The sequence below is a fragment of the Bos taurus genome, chromosome 7, assembly GCF_002263795.3.
Source record: "Bos taurus isolate L1 Dominette 01449 registration number 42190680 breed Hereford chromosome 7, ARS-UCD2.0, whole genome shotgun sequence".
Classification (NCBI taxonomy): Eukaryota; Metazoa; Chordata; class Mammalia; order Artiodactyla; family Bovidae; genus Bos; species Bos taurus.
In genome coordinates, this window is record NC_037334.1 from 73576730 (window position 1) to 73594167 (window position 17438).

The 17438-nt window shown below is 35.5% G+C and overlaps 1 protein-coding gene across 2 annotated transcripts in view; it reads left to right on the top strand.

The window, feature by feature from the left end:
* The first annotated feature begins 3867 nt into the window (after positions 1 to 3867).
* Positions 3868 to 17438, top strand: part of GABRA1 (gamma-aminobutyric acid type A receptor subunit alpha1) — a 57956-nt gene continuing 44385 nt past the window's right edge. The window contains exons 1-3 of one of the 2 annotated variants that reach the window (XM_010807577.4): positions 3868 to 4211; positions 6399 to 6487; positions 9805 to 9917. In XM_010807577.4, coding sequence (XP_010805879.1) covers positions 6414 to 6487; positions 9805 to 9917 — 187 coding nt within the window. In that variant the 5' untranslated portion in view covers positions 3868 to 4211; positions 6399 to 6413. 2 annotated transcript variants of the gene reach the window in all.

The window sequence follows — 17438 nt, forward strand, 5'->3', positions numbered from 1 at the left end:
TAAAATATATTTCCAATGTATATATTTGAGCCATTCAAATACATTTTAAAAGAGCACTTTACCCTCTGGGCTTCCTTGGTGGCTCAGATGGTAAAGAATCTGCCTGCAATGCAGGAGACCTGGGTTTGATCCCTGCGTCAGGAAGATACTCTGGAAAAGGGAATGGCAACCCACTCTAGTATTCTTGCCTGGAGAATTCCATGAACAGAGGAGCCTGATGGGCTACCCGTCCATGGGATTGCAAAGAGTTGGACATGACTAACACTTTACCCAAGATCTCAGCTGAAGCTTATTTGATATTTTATCATTTTACTTAACTCTTCTCCCTCACCCAAAATTATTTTGTAAATGATGAAAAGCCACCCTGAATTAATGAGAACATGCTCGATATTACTTTTCTCATTTGTTTCACATTTAGTTGGATAAAGTGAAAACATTTCTGTTGAAAAGAATCAGTATACTTCTTCAATTAGGTCAGGGCTTCCTGCCATTTAAAATTGACAGAAAAAGCAAAATGTACCATACTGCAACACTGGAAATAGAGCTATTAGGCCTCCCCAGGATCTCTGGTCCTAGGTTTGACCTCAAGTCCCTTCTGCCCAGAACTAGTGACTGTTTCAAAGGGATTTCACCACTAGCCTCATGAGATAGAAGGAAAATAGCAGAAAACTTCCAAATACTAAAGTGAGCCTGACACCATGGTGCAATTGGATGCATTATATCATCAAAAGAAAGAAGCTCATCACGAATAAACACCTTTTTTAAATACTCAGAGGTAGGTTTTATGTGACTGCTCTGAAGATAGTCAAACATAGACATAAGAATAAAACAGATCTAAACATGAACTCACAACCACATCTTAAGGAAATAAAGTCATGTAGAGATGTAGTTAAGAGGATAAGCTTTGAAGTTAGAAGATCTGAGTTTGCATTCTAACACAAACATTCACTAGCTGTGTGACCTTGGGCAAATCTCTAGCTCTCTCTAATCCATAATTTATTGAATGATTTGTAAAAGAGGGATATAAGACTATCTCTCACAGATCTGAGAATAAATGGAATGATTTATGCACATTGATTAGCACATTATTTGGCAATAATTAAACATTTTAAGAATATTAAACATCATGGTTATTGTGATTTCAGGAACTTAATTCAATCAGAGGCACAATCACTTTAAAGGGTTCCCCCCCCCCCACAACCAGGTAAAAGAAAAAAAAAACAAAAATGTCAACACCTATCTAAAAGAGTCAATGTAACCAGACCATATAAAATAAATGACTGCTTTGCCATTAATTTCTTATGGTTTATTCCCTGGTTTTATGTGCACCTGTTAATGACACCTTAGATGGAAAATAATAACCACACTCATAATTTAGAATTCCAATGCTTTTTTTGGAATAGTCAAACTATCAATATTTTAAACATCCACAATTTATTCATTAAAAACATACATGTCCCAAAAGAAATTATATATACATCATCTAGCAAAACCTATCTTGTAAATACTGTATCTTAAATAGAGAATCATCATGTGGGTATTTCCATTTTCATATTTTTACCATAGTTTTCAGATAAATTCGTTAATTATTCATAAATATTCATTTGTTTTGAAAGTTATGGAAATGTGCAGTTGTAGCTTGCTGGAGAGTCACATAACACTTTTAGTCTCAAGTAAGATGTGATTGGCATTGTTTTCAGAGATCATTGCTCAAATGATAAAGTTCAGTGTTTATGCTCAAAAAAACAATCAGCAGAGTGATTTGGTTGTATGTCATTAGTCATAAACTCATTCTCAATTTGTAAAGAGAAATAAAAGGAGCTGTGACTATAAAGCCAAAGGCAGGAAAAAAATCTAAATTGCGTCATGTTTAGGAGTATCAGTCTCTTAAGTCAAAACAGAACTATGAAATTGCATTTTATATTGTCAGGTAAGAAAATAATGTTTTCTAATTGTTAACCTGGGGTTTTGAAACCTTACAAATGTGAAGTTTATTCTCAGAACTGCTTAATAAATAAATTAATGGATAAATAAAATAAAGGGTAATGTCACACAGGGAAACTCTTGATGCTCCTTCAGCGGCTATTGTTAAGAATACATTACATTTGTTGTGTCTGAACAGAGTAAGCAATTACTGCCCAGAAACAAAGGTATTATGAAATAATCTTGAAGTCTCCCTTCCTTGAAGATTCATTTCTAAAATAACTTCCCAGTAACACTTCTCCTTCAAAATTCAGAAGAAACCAAGCCCAACTCTGAATGTGATCTTCAATTATATATTTCTTATTATTTCAATCACTTGTTTTAAGTTTCAATCATATAAGCTGATTGTGTTGCAAGCACAGTCAAGGAACACTTGTAGAATCAAAAATGCACGAGTGGTATAAACTGGCCATGTAGATTTTTCTCTTTCCTTACCAGAGATACAACCGTATCAGAAATGTCTCCTCTGCTAGAAATCCTCCTGGGAAAATGGCTAGGAAGCTCACCAAAGTTCACGCCTTGTTCACCAGAAGAACTGCATAGAGGAGTCCCATCTTTTCTTTTCAGCACCTGCTGCTACCTAGTCCAGGGGAAAGAAAGTGCTGAAGGGACAATTCCCACAGCATCAGGTCATTTCAGTAAATGCTTCCAGAAACACAGCACCCACCTCCTCTCTGCTACAAACTCCCATTCACAAAATCCGAGGAGAGAACTACAAGTAGTCCCTGGTTCCCTGGAAATGTAGTTAGACTGATGTTCAAACATACCCTCCTTCCCTCAGTGTATAATTATTCGTGGGTGGAGAGCCACCAGGGAGGGTAATAGAAGAGGAAAGAGAAAAGAAAAAAAAAAAAAACCAAAACAAAACTAGAAGCAGGCTTTGTTTGACCTGACTTCTAAAAATCTTTCTGTTCATCTTCTCTCGTCCCCTCTCTCTCATTTTTCTAATCCAGAGAATGATGGAGTTACAAGGCAAGGGAATGAATCCGGAAATAGAGATACGACGCTTGCCTAGAAATGATCTGGGCGAATTATTTAAAGTTAAATACTCCTGGTCCTAGGAAGACAGCATAATTCATATTTAAAGGAGGTTATCTTTTCTCAATCATGACATAAACAAACAGTTTCCTCCAAAGATTAAAAAACCCGGTTCCAGAGCGCGTTCTTGCTGTCCTCTAACCTGCAGACTGAGGAGAGGTGGAAAGCGCTGATAACCTGTGAAAGTGCGAAAGACTCTCTCACGCGGGTGGCCAATTCCCCACCGGCCAGAGCTCTTCCCTCCTAGCCCTCATCATTCGTGACTCTGCAAGACACAAGGACCCAGACGTGTGGGAGTGCGTGTGAGCGAGACAGGCGAGAAGAGAGTGCGCTTTCCACATGTGGAACCCTCCACCTCCCTGTCTCATAGCTTGCATCCATTCATATGCATGCAGTGGTTAAATATTTGATCAAAGGTGGAATAGTTATACTGATCGGTTGTATTTTTAATAGGCAAACCTTAAAATAGAGGGTTCGTACATTGCAAGTGTGAAGAGATTCTGAGGATAGTCCCTGTGCCTCTAACCCTTTCTACTCTTCCCTCCCCCGTCTCTACTCCCCCCCAAAAAGGGAAAGCTTGCAGCAGATTGTAGAAGGATTTGAGCCTGCAGCTCAGAGAAGGGGATTAGGGCCAGAGCGGTGCAAGTTAAATTGTGCTGCAAATAAAAAATGGGCGGATTGGTCTCCAGATCCAGAGGCTGGTACCACCTTCCTTTCTAAAATAAAATCTCTCTGGCATGAAGTCACCGCCTATTTCACATCCGGTTTGCCCTGGGACGTATTACTACTGTCTTGGTAAAGAAAAATCTTTTGTTGTATAGCTGCAGATTGGAATATAGGGAAGCATATTCGGGTGTGAAATCTTCAGCAAAGGAGCACGCAGAGTCCATGATGGCTCAGCCCGCTCAGACCGAGTGAGTGAGCGGCGGAGCGAGGACGCCCCTCCGCTGCCGGCGCGCCCGGGACTCGCGGACTCGCGGACTCGCGCCGGCTTCCAGCTCTACACGATTTTCTCTCGCAGACTTTTCCCGGGTCTGGAGCGATCCTGTGCCCAGAGGGGGCCCGAGGTAAGTGCGGCTTCGGACCGCAGCACGCAGAGCTTTGAACGTGCCTTTTCCTTGCTGGAGAGACCAGAATGCAATAGGGAAAAGAGAAAGAGGGAACAGGACAAGAACCTGATCACACAGCAGGTAGACACAACGAATGTTTTTCTTTCAGGGTTAAAACCGCAGCGGTCTAGGAGCATTATCGTCATTATTTTTATTTTCTCCGTCTTCTTTTCTTTCCTTCCTTTGGCAGGCAGATTTGAATGTATTTCGCGGGGTGGGTGGTGACATGTTGTTTTGGTCTTTTTTTTTTTTTTTTGGCAAAAGGGAGCTGAGGTGAAGTGGGGAGGGGCGTTGTGGGGGCATCCTCTAAAGTTAAGACGCTGGTATAGAAAACCTGTCTCAACGTTGCATATCTTAGGGAAGGCACGCTCTTGGCTGCAAAAAAAAAAAAAAAAAAAAGCCTCTTTTCTCCTTTCCGGTGGACGCTGCTGAAATGCCCTCTGGTGTAGGGGTCTCTCCCATTCTGAACACGAAAAAACTCAAGTTCTCATTTGATGTGGGTGGCATGGGATATGGGTGTTTGGAGTGTGTTTGATGAGAGGAGGTTGAAGGTGGAAAAGGGTTAGGAGACAGCTTAGCGTTTCTTTTAAACTATTATGTTTGTATTTGCAAGAAACTTTCTTACTCAACAACTCAAGTGCCATGATAGGTTTGTTTTCCTCTTTTTAAAATGTCAGAAGAGGACAGAAAGCAATGGTATCTTGCTTTGGGGTTTTTGTTTTGTTTCATTTATTCCTTCGGGAATTACTTTTTTTAATAAAGATCAACAAATATTAATAGGGTAGGGGAAGTTGTTTTTCCTTCATAACATGTTGAAGATTAATAAAAGATTAATATAATTATGCAATTTTGATGCAATATTTTAACATGAGGATATTTATCCAATATTCCTTGTCCTATTCAGCTCTTCTATGTTAAAAGCAGTCACTAGTTTAGGGAAAAACTATGAATCTCACAGTTCTTATCTCTAGATCTAGACTGTCCACTTTAAGCACCTTACTTATGTTTCATTGCTTACATTGCCATTTGGAATTATTTTTACTAATATAAATGATCCCAGAGAGTGCGGAAAGCATTTGTGTAGATGTATTTAAAGGCATACCCCATTAAACTATAGAGTGTCTCATAAAAAATATGCTTTAAAAGACTTGCAATCCATTAATCACGGACCCTCCTGAGGGATTCAGGGAAGTGCTAACAAATTTTACCTTGAACATTTTCATAACTGGAATCAATTATAGCACATTCAAGTAAAGTCTTACCATATCTTCTCCTTCTCCAGGTAGTGCACTTATTTTTAAAAACTAACTGCACAAATAGATTATAATTTTAAAAATTCTCTAAGCTTTCCAGACTCCTCCATTCTTCCAGCATCCCACTACCAAGTCTAAATTCAGCAATCAGACGGTGATTGATTGCACTTTACCTAAGAGGGAAAAAAAGATTCCCTTATTCATGCAAAGCAAAGCACTCCAGTTTCCATCTGTTTGAGATGAAACATTTTCTAGCAGCAACCCGGCAGAATCCAAGAGGGCTTAAAAGATATGTGTAGGCATGTTTGTGTGCATTTATGTGAGTGTGGTTTGTGTGTGAGAGACCAGCACATGGACTGACTATAAAGTGTGTCCTTTAGCCCCACAGAAGCATTAGTGAGCATATTTAACAAGGCAATCACAGGCAGAGAATTACAAGCACGACTTCAGGATTCAACAGTGTATCTCATGATTTTTTTTTTTTTAAGATAAATAGCAGTTGCTTCTGAAATCAAGGTGTATCCAGAACCTCAAGATGAATTCAGTCATCAAAGCATACTAACCTACCCCATCACAGCCCCCAGACATGCTCTCTCTGTTGCAGACACCAGCTGAAGATTTTTAATGCACAGTGCAGTTGTGGGAACTCAAATCAGAAAGGTCAAATTTATCAGATGATAAACACGAGGAAAGTAATTCAAACTATACTGGAAATATAAAGCCTATAGAAAAAAACAACCCAATTTTATGTTGAGCAATATTATCACCTGAGAGCATTTCAACTTGTATTCTTTTACAGGAGAAATTAAGACACTTATATTTCTGAATGGAGAAATGGAAGGGAAAGTGGAGAATGGATGGTCCAGGTTTCCATTGCTTCCAATGAGGTGTCATATCCCAGTGAGGTCATTTCCTGACTTCAAAGCATTTATCTGAACTGCCTCAGTCAGCCCTAGTGGTTATAACCTGATGTTTCTTGCAAGAGACATTGATCTCTACTTGTTCTACTTTTCAGCTGCACAAGCCGGCAATGAAGAAAAGTCCGGGTCTCTCTGACTACCTTTGGGCCTGGACCCTCTTTCTGAGCACATTGACTGGAAGAAGGTGGGGACCCTTTATTTTAAATCTGCATGAGAATTTCTGTAACTTTTCATTTATTCTTTCAGAGTGAAGAAAATTAACCTTGGATAAATTCATGACTAAGGGAATTAAAAAAACTTAACTGCAATAAAATTCCAGCTAATAAAGTGGAACAGTATGAAAAAATAATCATCTTATTTGCATGTTAGTCAGAATACACTTAACACGCTTTTGTTAAGGAATGTGTTAATTCACCATTTAATTCTTAAATTGAACTTTTCACTGCTCAGTTGTAACTGAACAAAACATGCAGTTTCCTAATTGATAAAAAAAGTTACCCCAATTAATATCTGCATACTATGTAAGTTGGTTTTCCAAGAAAATTTCTAACTAGTTGCCAAGATCATAGAGTAACTTCTGACTATGTGCAAGGAGAAACTTTAGAATAATATTTTTAATTTGAATGTTATAATTCTTTATAAATGCATGTGCATTTTGTTTTGAATCTATTACTTGTATAACTAATAGAAGTAGAGTATACTAGACACATTTAAGAACAGAAGATAAAACTGAACTTCTCTATTTAAGTTTACTGTGGATACAAGTTATGAGAAAAATGTAATAATATGATTAACTATATTCAAAATATTAGCTAATGATCCCATCGAGCATATAGATACATTATAATAGCAAAGATATAAATGACCAAGTATTTCAGATTCTCCTTTATCTGCTTTTATATTTCTAGTGTAATCTATTCCTGTGGCCAAAGTCTTAGCCATACTATAAAAATCCAAGATTCTCCATAATGTAATGAAAAGTGAATCCTTACAAGTTAAGGCAGAGAGATGGAATAGTCTGGAAATATAAGGACTTAGGAGGATTTTTTTCAATTGAGTTGTCCATTTTTAATGTTTGTTATTGTGCATGGTGAATAATGACTGCCAGATGAATAGGAAATGTATTATTGTCAGATACTCTTAATCTGAGGAGTAAAAGGTTCCTCACTGCTTTTGAAAAATTATATGAAGTGTTACTATTGTGATGACCTGTAGATGGAGTTAGTGCACAGTTTTTTATTATATAGTGGCTCATACGGAATCAAAATCAAGTACTGTATCTGACATTTCTCTACAAATTATAAATTATATATTCAGTTTAGGAGACATTACATTGGCATGAGTGTTTAATAGCAAATAAATAATCTTGATCTTTATCTTAGGCTTATTCTCTGACAATTACATAGTAAATGAGAATTAAAGATGAAGTATAACCTGATTAAGAAAATCTCATAAAAGAATGATTATCATGAAATGGTTTGCTGGGAGGGAGGGAAAAGACTCTTTTGGCATTTGTATTCTAATGCAAACAACTGGTGAGAACAACATTTATAAAATCAAACCAGGGGGAGAAAAGCCTTTCCTGAATTTGAGATACGCTATAAAAACAAAGGAAATGCAGGTAAAGGTAATAGACCACTCCATTTTAGGGGAATCATATTAGCAATAATCTAATATGCTCTGTCATGTCACTTCACCTCATCATTTCCCCCTTCTTATTTTAGTGCTTATTCCTTAGAATACTTGATCAGGCCCTATTCACAACTCAAAGTGTGCTAGCATTTCTTCTCTACCTTTATCAAGATGACCTTCTAGTATCCTTGAAAGATGCATGCATGGCAGTAGGTTTTGTGACAATGAGTTTTTAAAAATAATTGCCTTCAGAAAACTATTTTTGCTTTACTGCTGTCATCTGCTATGAAACATCCTAGAAGACACAGAGCTTGTTGAAAATTTGATTTCAGAAACCAGGAAGATCTTTAACTTTGCAAAAAGAGAGTAAACCCTCAATTTACATGGTATTAATGTTGAATTTGTGATACTGTAAAACTGTTCAAAGAGGCACATTTAATATATTTCATATTCATGAATAGATTTTAATTATAATAGCTAATTAAAATTTTATCAGAAAAGTTTTGCATTTTACCAATATAACATTAATTACCTAAACAACAGTGTTTGTTTTTTAATTGATACTTGATTATATTTCTTGCTTTTGTCAAATAAGTGAATTTTGGTTTCAACTGTTACTATTTTTCTTAGATTGATCAGTAATATAAACACACAAGTAAGAAACCAAAAGCATATTACGTAGAAAGTATGAGAGTGATATTTTTATGTCAGTTTTTTAGTTTATACTCTATATTCATTTTTTCTCAAGGTCAGAGCTATCAATGAAACGTATCCGTAAGTGTGATCTATCCTAAAATAGAAGACTCTTCTCCCAAAGTATTTTGGAAGTGTCATCTTAATCATTACATAAAATATGACTTAAGGATCATAGATAATAATGTGATTGATACAATAAATATAGCATATTTGAACTGTGATTATTACATGATCAAAATTCAAAGACTAGTAATGATAAGGGATTAAAAACTAGACATTCACATAGAAAGAATTAAACCGAAATAATTACTCTGATATAGAAGAATGAAAATAATGTTTTAGACTAAAAGTTAAAGAAAACTGGATTCTAGTTCAAACTCTGCTCACAAATAGCTGTGCTTTCTTAAAACAGTAATCCTGCATTATTGCTTAGTAAAACCATAAGTTAAGAATATTGGCTCTTACCTTTTCCAAGGTATATTTTACTTCTAAGACCAACAAGGACAAAAATTCAATTAATTAGAGGTTTGAATAGACAAATTATAAAAAGTTTTGGTTTACTGGTTCATAAACCTTAATGGAAATAGAAATTACACACTGATGTGAACAAATTATTATCATAAGTAACACGTTCTATCTATTTTTCTCATTTAAACACCTTAAAGAATGTAAAAAACCACAAAAGAAACATAGGAAGCGGATGAAGGGAGGGATGTTGGTAGATGCAACTTTAGGATTATGCTACATATTAAATGAAAACAGAGCTATTAATTATTTTGGTAGCTCATAAATACATTTTTTTAATTTGGGAAGAAGTTTCCCAGATTTCGGTTTTTCAGTAGTGTGCATTAATGTTCTTGCTTGCCCAGAGAAAACATGCATTACAACTCTGTACACACAATGAGCATTATAAAGGTAAAGAGACAACTCAGGTCCTCTAATTTTCCTTCCATAGTTAGAAATATTAGAATATAGAGCATATCATCTATGAGAACAAATATAAGAAAATGTTAAGAATTAAGCTATGATTTTTTTTTTTTTTTTTTACTTTACCAGAAGGAATTTTCAAATTAAGACTCAATAGAAAGGAAGTTGAAAAAATTGCAGAAGGCTTTATTTGGAAAAAGGTTTTAGTCGAAATGTATAATTTAGCTATTGCCTCTAATATTTCAGCTATGGACAACCCTCATTACAAGATGAACTTAAAGACAACACCACTGTCTTCACCAGGATTTTGGACCGACTCCTAGATGGTTATGACAATCGCCTGAGACCGGGATTAGGAGGTGAGTAGCATCATTGTGTTTTATTTTAGAGAACAATACTAAGCTTTACTATTAAAGCATTGCTTCCCTCTACATGGTAAAGTAAGAAGAGAGACAGCATGTAGTGTAATGACTCATCCTATTTTCAATAGATTGCCCAATGTTAATTCAATTTTCCATGGTCATCCCATGCACATACTCAACGTGATAAAAGGCAATTCAAACTTCTCATAATGTCATGAAAGTAATGTTACATTTACTTGACATTCATAATCGTTTGCAAGTATGATTTGATTTTACAAGGGAGAAAGGCAGGTAATAGTCTCCCTTCCAACCCAAAGACTGCACTGCTATTTCATTCCACCTTGCTTTGTTTGCATTGGATTCAATTAAAATATCTCTGAATCTGTTGCTGTAAACATTTCTTGTGGAATATTACAGACGGATCCACTATTTTGTGTTAGATTAACCCCATCTCTGGGACAAAAGGTGAATGAGATAGATGGTAGTATTTTTTATCTCGGTGCATTTAAACTGTAATTTTCTATAGTAAAAATTTATTTTTCTTTGTATACCAGTTAATTGGTTTACTAATGAATTTCTACTCAGGAAGAAGATAGCGCTTAATAATACAATATTTATAACAACAAAAGCAAATAGTACAAGACATTACACATGTATTTAAATAGCCTTTGAATAAGATAACCAACCTATCTTATTTAGTTAAGCAAAGAATAATGAAGTCAAAACAAAATATTGATCTCAGAGTAAAACAAATGAGGCAAAGAAATGAATTATTGTTCAAAGTCACATAAGAAACAAAGGTTAGAATGTATGACTCCCAACTATAACTTATGCTGTACTTTCTCCAGAGCATTTGTTGAAACTATTGAATAGCAATATTTAAGTTACTATGAAATGGCAGTTTTAAGAAATTCATCTCTTCTCCATCTAGACAGCAAAGATATGCAAAGAATAAGAAGCTTAAGAATTCAATTTGTGATTTTAAAACAGAATGGTATCATGGATTTAGAATCTTCGTTTTAATACTTTAGGTAGTGTGATCACAGGGGTATGGATCGTAGGTCTGCTTTGAGGCCGCCAAATGCCATTAATGTCTCAGAGGTTTAACGGAAACTCCTTTGTCAAAGGCGCAATTCAGAAATATGTCAAAGGTCTTACCAGATGTCCTTTCCTATCAATCTCAAGCATTCGTTCTAGGACATGCTATACAAATTCCTCCAGGTTTGTTGTATTCCACTTGGTTTCCCCTTACGAAGTTCTTTGAAAAAGTATTAAGGAATAAAATGTATCAGTCACAAAATAGAGTGCATAAATGTCTGTGTGCTGTATTAATATAAAATCTGTGTATATCTAAACGTCTAGAGTGGTTTCAGGAAAATTGTTCTTAGTTTATAAAATTTGAAATAAATTGCAAAGACTGCAGGTAGGGGAGGAACAGACAAAAAGAAAGTCAGAATAGTGATAATAACTTTTACAAATGGGCATGCATCTGATTTCTTTACTTATTCATCTTCCTTCTCCATATCAATCCATAGAAAATCTTTAGAATTTTATAATATATCTAGAAAATCTTATCTTCATTCTAGTTTAGGAAATTGCATTTAATACTTTAACATGTGAATATGCGTATCCTCTTTTAAGTTCTGTGCATAGTTTTAAGTTTGTTAAACAATTTTACACACACACATACACACACACACACACACCTTCTTTAATAATCAGCTATGTGGTCGTATTGTTATTTGGAGTACAGATAACACACCCATGACTGCTCATTTAAATTTAATTATGTATAATAACTTTAATAAATGTGTATGTTAATTCTTTAATCAAATATCATGTAAGTAGGAAGCATTTCACCTACTCCTCATATGTATACCTAAATCTTGGAGAGCCACAAACCTGGAAAATATATAATACAGACTCAGAATGAGTTGAAAAGCTACTCTTTCAAGACTCAAGATAGTAGTGAATTTATGATACAGAAGCAATTACATTAATTCAGGCAGCAATTTTCATGGAATCTAATATATTATCTATTTAACCCCCTCAGAATAACAAAAATAGTTATGTAAAGAACAGAGTAATGGTAGGCTAAATATAGATAAGATATATTCTTTTTAATTGAAGTGAATATAATGTCCTCTACCATAGTAGAGGATTCAAGGGCTCAGGAAAAAGTTTTAAAATGGGCCTGCTTTATTCTTTTTAAAAAGGATTTTCTGATATTTGTGATTTCTGGAAACGGTGATTTTGAGCTTATGCTAGACATGAAAACAAATTTAAAAGTAGCCTAAATAATTCCTCTGTTTCTGTTTTATGTGTCATTCTAGAACATACTGCAATTCAATCTGATGGATTTGAGATTTATGAAGAAGTTTTAATACTAACTTAATTTTTGTCATTTTTTGGAGTGCCTTTTCAGTTTTAAGTGTTTATTACCCTATCTCCAGAGCCATTTACTTGTTTAAGTACATTTTGAGAATGTTCATCTGTCTTTAGAAAAATACAACCTTAAATATTAAACACGGTTTTTAGATATTTTATAAACATAATCAGCTATAGAATTAGAGAAAAAATGTTAACATCATGCATGATATTTGGATGCTACAAATTGAAATTATCTATTACATACATTTCTACAGAATTATTTAATTCTATGTCTTTACCATAGATTTCTGGTAAGCTAAATTTAACATGCATTGTAGTAGCTCTCCATTATAAAAATCAATTTTTTACATGATTCATTTGCTTTTCAATGCAAAAACTATGTAGAGGCAATACTTGAAAGATTATCATTAGCTTATAAATGGGGTAAAAATTTCCTCATAGTAGGTTCATGATCACAGCTGGAATAATCTTTTCTTGCAAGAGAAAGGAGCCCACTGTCTTCTTTATTATGATAAAAGTCTGGTTTTATAAAAATAACAACATTGTGCAGAAGGCAGAGATATCTTGTTCTGAATGTCTTGATAAAATATAGAAACGTGATCAGCTAAGACTTGAGACTAATGTAAGAAACTCTAGTACGTGCAGCTTCATCTTGACCTGTTTTTTAGAAACACATACAGCATCCAAAGGTTTAACGTTACTCTTTGGAAATGTACACCCTAGATCCAAAAATTAAGAAACAAATATATAACATGGTTCATCCAGATGATAGGAGGTTGCAATTATTGTAATACTGTTTAAAAAAGACTATCTTTTCAGGGTCAAAAGCAATCCTTAGGGGGAAAAAAAATTAAGGACAACATGAAAAATTATATCCTGGAAGGCTAATTTAAAAAAGAAAACACTAAAAAGGATAGTGTGTGGAATTCTAGTAATATCCTCTATTCAGGGACATAAAGAGAAAAACATTTGGCAAATTCATATTTTAAGTACAAAATTAAGAAAGGAAGTCTTTAAATAAACTTGAATTGAAATAGTCTGTAGCCAGAGAATAAAATCAAAATTGTCAGTGATTGTTGAGTTCATTCTCATCTAATACTGCCTTCTTTGAGGGCAAGGTGTAGAGAGGGCTCCTTCTTCCTTGCAACCAGGGACCGAAGAATGTTTTTGAAAGGCTTGTGCCTAAAGCATGGTTACCACAAAAGAATAAAATGGTTGAGAAAGGAGAGGACATAAAATCCAGAAAAAAAAAAAAAAAAGCAAAATAAGAAAGGAAAGGTTAGAGCAGAAAGGAGAGCAGGAGGGTATTGAAAGAGGGTATTGAAAATAAGGAGAAAGAATAGAGAAAAGTGAGAGAGCTGGAGAGGCAGAGGAGAACAGCTAGAGAAACTGGTACGGGAGAGGCGTCTGTGTTCCAAGTATGGCTAGGCTAAGGTGTTCCTTGATTAATCAAGATCCCTCTTTTCATTTTAAATCAAGACCAAACCAAACACCTTCTGAGGAAATCTTTCTCAAGGTTTCTCCTTATTGGCTGTGAATCTAAAACTAAAGAAGCCTAAATTTTCTCCAACTTTCTAAAAAATTAAACGATGCTCCCCCCCACCAATTACACCTATCTGGGTACAATTTCAGCCACTATCACATTGGCTTTCCCTGCACTCTAGGAGTAGGGGTAAGAAATCAAGATCCAAAACTGCATTCTGAAGAAAGTTTTCAGGTTTTTAAGGAGAAGCAGTGTCCTTCCAGTAACATCTTTCCCGCCCTCTCTGCCCCACCATTTAGACAGGCTGCGTCTCTCTTTGCAGTGAAAGAATACCCATGTGTACTCATCACGTGACAAACCCAGATGGATGGGAGAAGTAAATTGGTAGGTAGGGATGTAGGTAGAGAATTGACTTTATTCCTGATGTTGTTTAATCACTGAGTCGTGTCTGACTCTTTTGCAACCCCATGGGCTGTCCATGGAATTTTCCAGGCAAGAATACTGAAGTGGGTTGCTATTTTCCACTCGAGGGGATCTTCCTGATCTAGGAATCAAACCTGAGGCTCCTACCACGTCTCCTGCGTTATAGGCGGGTTCTTTACCACTGAGCCACCAGCAAAACTACTTATTTATTCCTACTATAAACTTAACATATTTAGTTAAGATTTTCTTCTTTTTCCTGTGTTACAGAATTGGGTTGTTGTTGTTGTTTTAGATTTTACTTAATTGAAGCTATCAGTTAGATAAGTATTTATAACTGGAATGTGGCTGGGATTTCCTCTCAAGGTATTTGAGCACTGATATACTATTTGATAAACAATCTATGCCTCAAAGCATACTCCTTATCTTCTTGATTTTCCCAATTTTTGATTTTTTTATGCCTGTATGAGACCTTTTAGACTTCCTCTAGCCTAATTATTGCAAGAGATCTCAGCTTTAAGATAATAAGTGTCTCCCACCAGGCAAGGAGACCGGACTGGATATGAGTGCTGCTGGCAAAGCGGTATTGGCTCCTTGGGGAATTAACTTGGCATCTTGGGTTATGTTTCTTTATGTCAAAATAATTCAAGGTGGAACACTAAAGTGTGCTCTAAGGGGAAAAAAATCAGATTAACTTCTGTGAAATTTTGTGCAACTTTATAAACTTTAGGTAACTAGACTTTATCTCAAGGTGAAATCTGATATTCATATCATCTTTTTTATGCTTTTATATGCTGTGTGATGTTGAAATCAGAGGCAACCATTTTATCCATGTTTACCTAACTTAAAGCATACATTTTGTATTTATATTAAAAAGCCAGAATTTCAAAAGTTTAGAGGACAAGATATTATGTCACAATATATTCACTTTCAATAAAAAAAGATCGTAAACTACTGACAGTACCCCCAAAACAATTTAAAATATTAGACTTCTCCAGTATTTGTTATTGCTGTTGATACATTTACTTTACCAATTAATAGCTTTTCTTATTCACTTTTGAAATTCCACTCTAGAATTCTTCTTCTTGAATTTGCTATAGCTTTGTCTGGTGCTTTTAATGCAAGGTGTGGAGCAGATGATCAGACTTTGGCTTAATGCAGTCTATTTCCACTGAAATACTATATCTAGACAGTCCATAATTCAATTGAACTTTAGAGGAAGAGCAGTTACCAAAGACACAAGAAGAACTGCTAAAATGAACAGAGAACACCTTTTAACCTTTACTGGCTAAGAGATCCAGTCAGCTCATGAAGCCAGCTTGTCTAATGAATCCAAATGAGATGCCCAGAGGAATGTTTTAGCATGTTTTAAAACTCCCTGTTTCCATTTTTCCTTTTTGTGTACAGATCATTGTGCCAAGCACTTCCTAAGATAAAATGTAGCCTATGAGACTATGCTCAGGTTATAAAGGCCAAACTATTAGTAAACGACTGCAGTTTATATTTTGTGCAGTTACTTTTGACCTTTTTATATACTTAACATTTCCTCTCTTGATACTAGAATGAATGTGAACTATTCAATATATATATGTGTGTGTGTGTGTGTGTATAAATATATTCTTTAGATGGTCGGTGTTTTACAGCTTGAATTTGAGTTCTGAATTTGAAAAATTGTGCTTGCAGTGTTTCTGAGTTGAGAATCTTCTTGTTCATAGTCACGGACTCTGCCATTTTGAAAAACTTAAAACTGAGTCCTAAGTGGATGGCATATCCCTCCAAGATTATTATCCTCATATAATTAAAATTCTATAATGGGAACAGAAAGTATGATGCCTCAAAGCTATTGCATATTAGGCAATTTTGATCAAGACTTATACAGACTGAAAGAAACCCATTTCTCCAATACAGCAATCACATCCTTTTCTAAAGCTTTGCCCTCTCCCAATAGAAATGCCATGATATGAGGAGCTAAGGAGGGACATTCTCAGTGGAGGAGAGATGAATGTCTGCTGTAATATGCTTTACCTTTATTCCCTGGGAGATGCTTATATCATCTGAGTTCGGGAAATCTGAAAACACAAAAGGACCAGGTATTGGCTAGACATTTCAAAATGGGATTTTCTACTCCATATCCAGATTTAGCAGTTGCATCACCAACTTTAAGTGGCTCTACAGTAGCAGGTAGGGGAAAATGGTAAAGAGTTAAGGGAATGGAAACGAAGGACAAGGAGTAAAAACGCTGCTCCAGGCAGATTGGCAGGGAGCTGAAACATTGTCCAATGCTGCTGCTGCTGCTGCTAAGTCGCTTCAGTCGTGTCCGAACCTGCGCGACCCCATAGACAGCAGGAATATAAATTGATGGTTATGTAGTGAGCTCAAAATATTTTCAATTTCTAAACAGGACCATTTCAAAGTGGGGTTTTAAGAAATACTTTATTATAATGACTAATGCTAGCCAATTCAGACCCCATATAGTGACTGCCTCTGTGGATTAATAGCAGCAAAGTAGCTTGAAGGAGGCAATAAACCTCCTTCATAAGTTACAAGCACACAGAACTGGGTCCAGTGAATATTATTCTGAGTTCCTATTATTCTGAGTTCCTTAGTAGACAGCATTTCTTTTTTTTTTCCCATGGAGTGCAGCCTACCAGGCTCCTCTGTCCATGGGATTTTCCAGGCAAGAGTACTGGAGTGGGTGCCATAGTATTGTCTACAAGGCGATAAATGCTACAGTACACCTCCTTGCAATGTGTATATTTTTTCTGAAGGTCTAGTTCCTTTAGAGTTCTGCATAGCTAATGGTTTTGTGCACCATCTGGTCTTAAAATCTTTCATTTGGTTTTATTTATTTTTTTTTTTTTTAACTTTACAATATTGTATTGGTTTTGTAGACAGCATTTCCATTGAAAATATGGGCAGTGCCATATTAAACAAATTGTTGTAATAGGAATCCCTAACAAAATACCACCTACAATTCTTCACTATTGATTCCCTCTTCCATTTAAAAAAAAAAAATTAGTCACTCTTACAATCCACTCTTTACAAAGTATCAGTTGTCTTCTTAAACCACAAGTAACATTATTTCACTTCATTATCCCAAAGCTTCTTATTACATTAGAACAAAGGTCACCTGCTTCTATAAAGAGCTCTTTAAGTGTGGACCCTCTTACCTCTAGAGTGCCATCTTATACCATGATCATCAGCATCACCAAGTTCCAGATGCA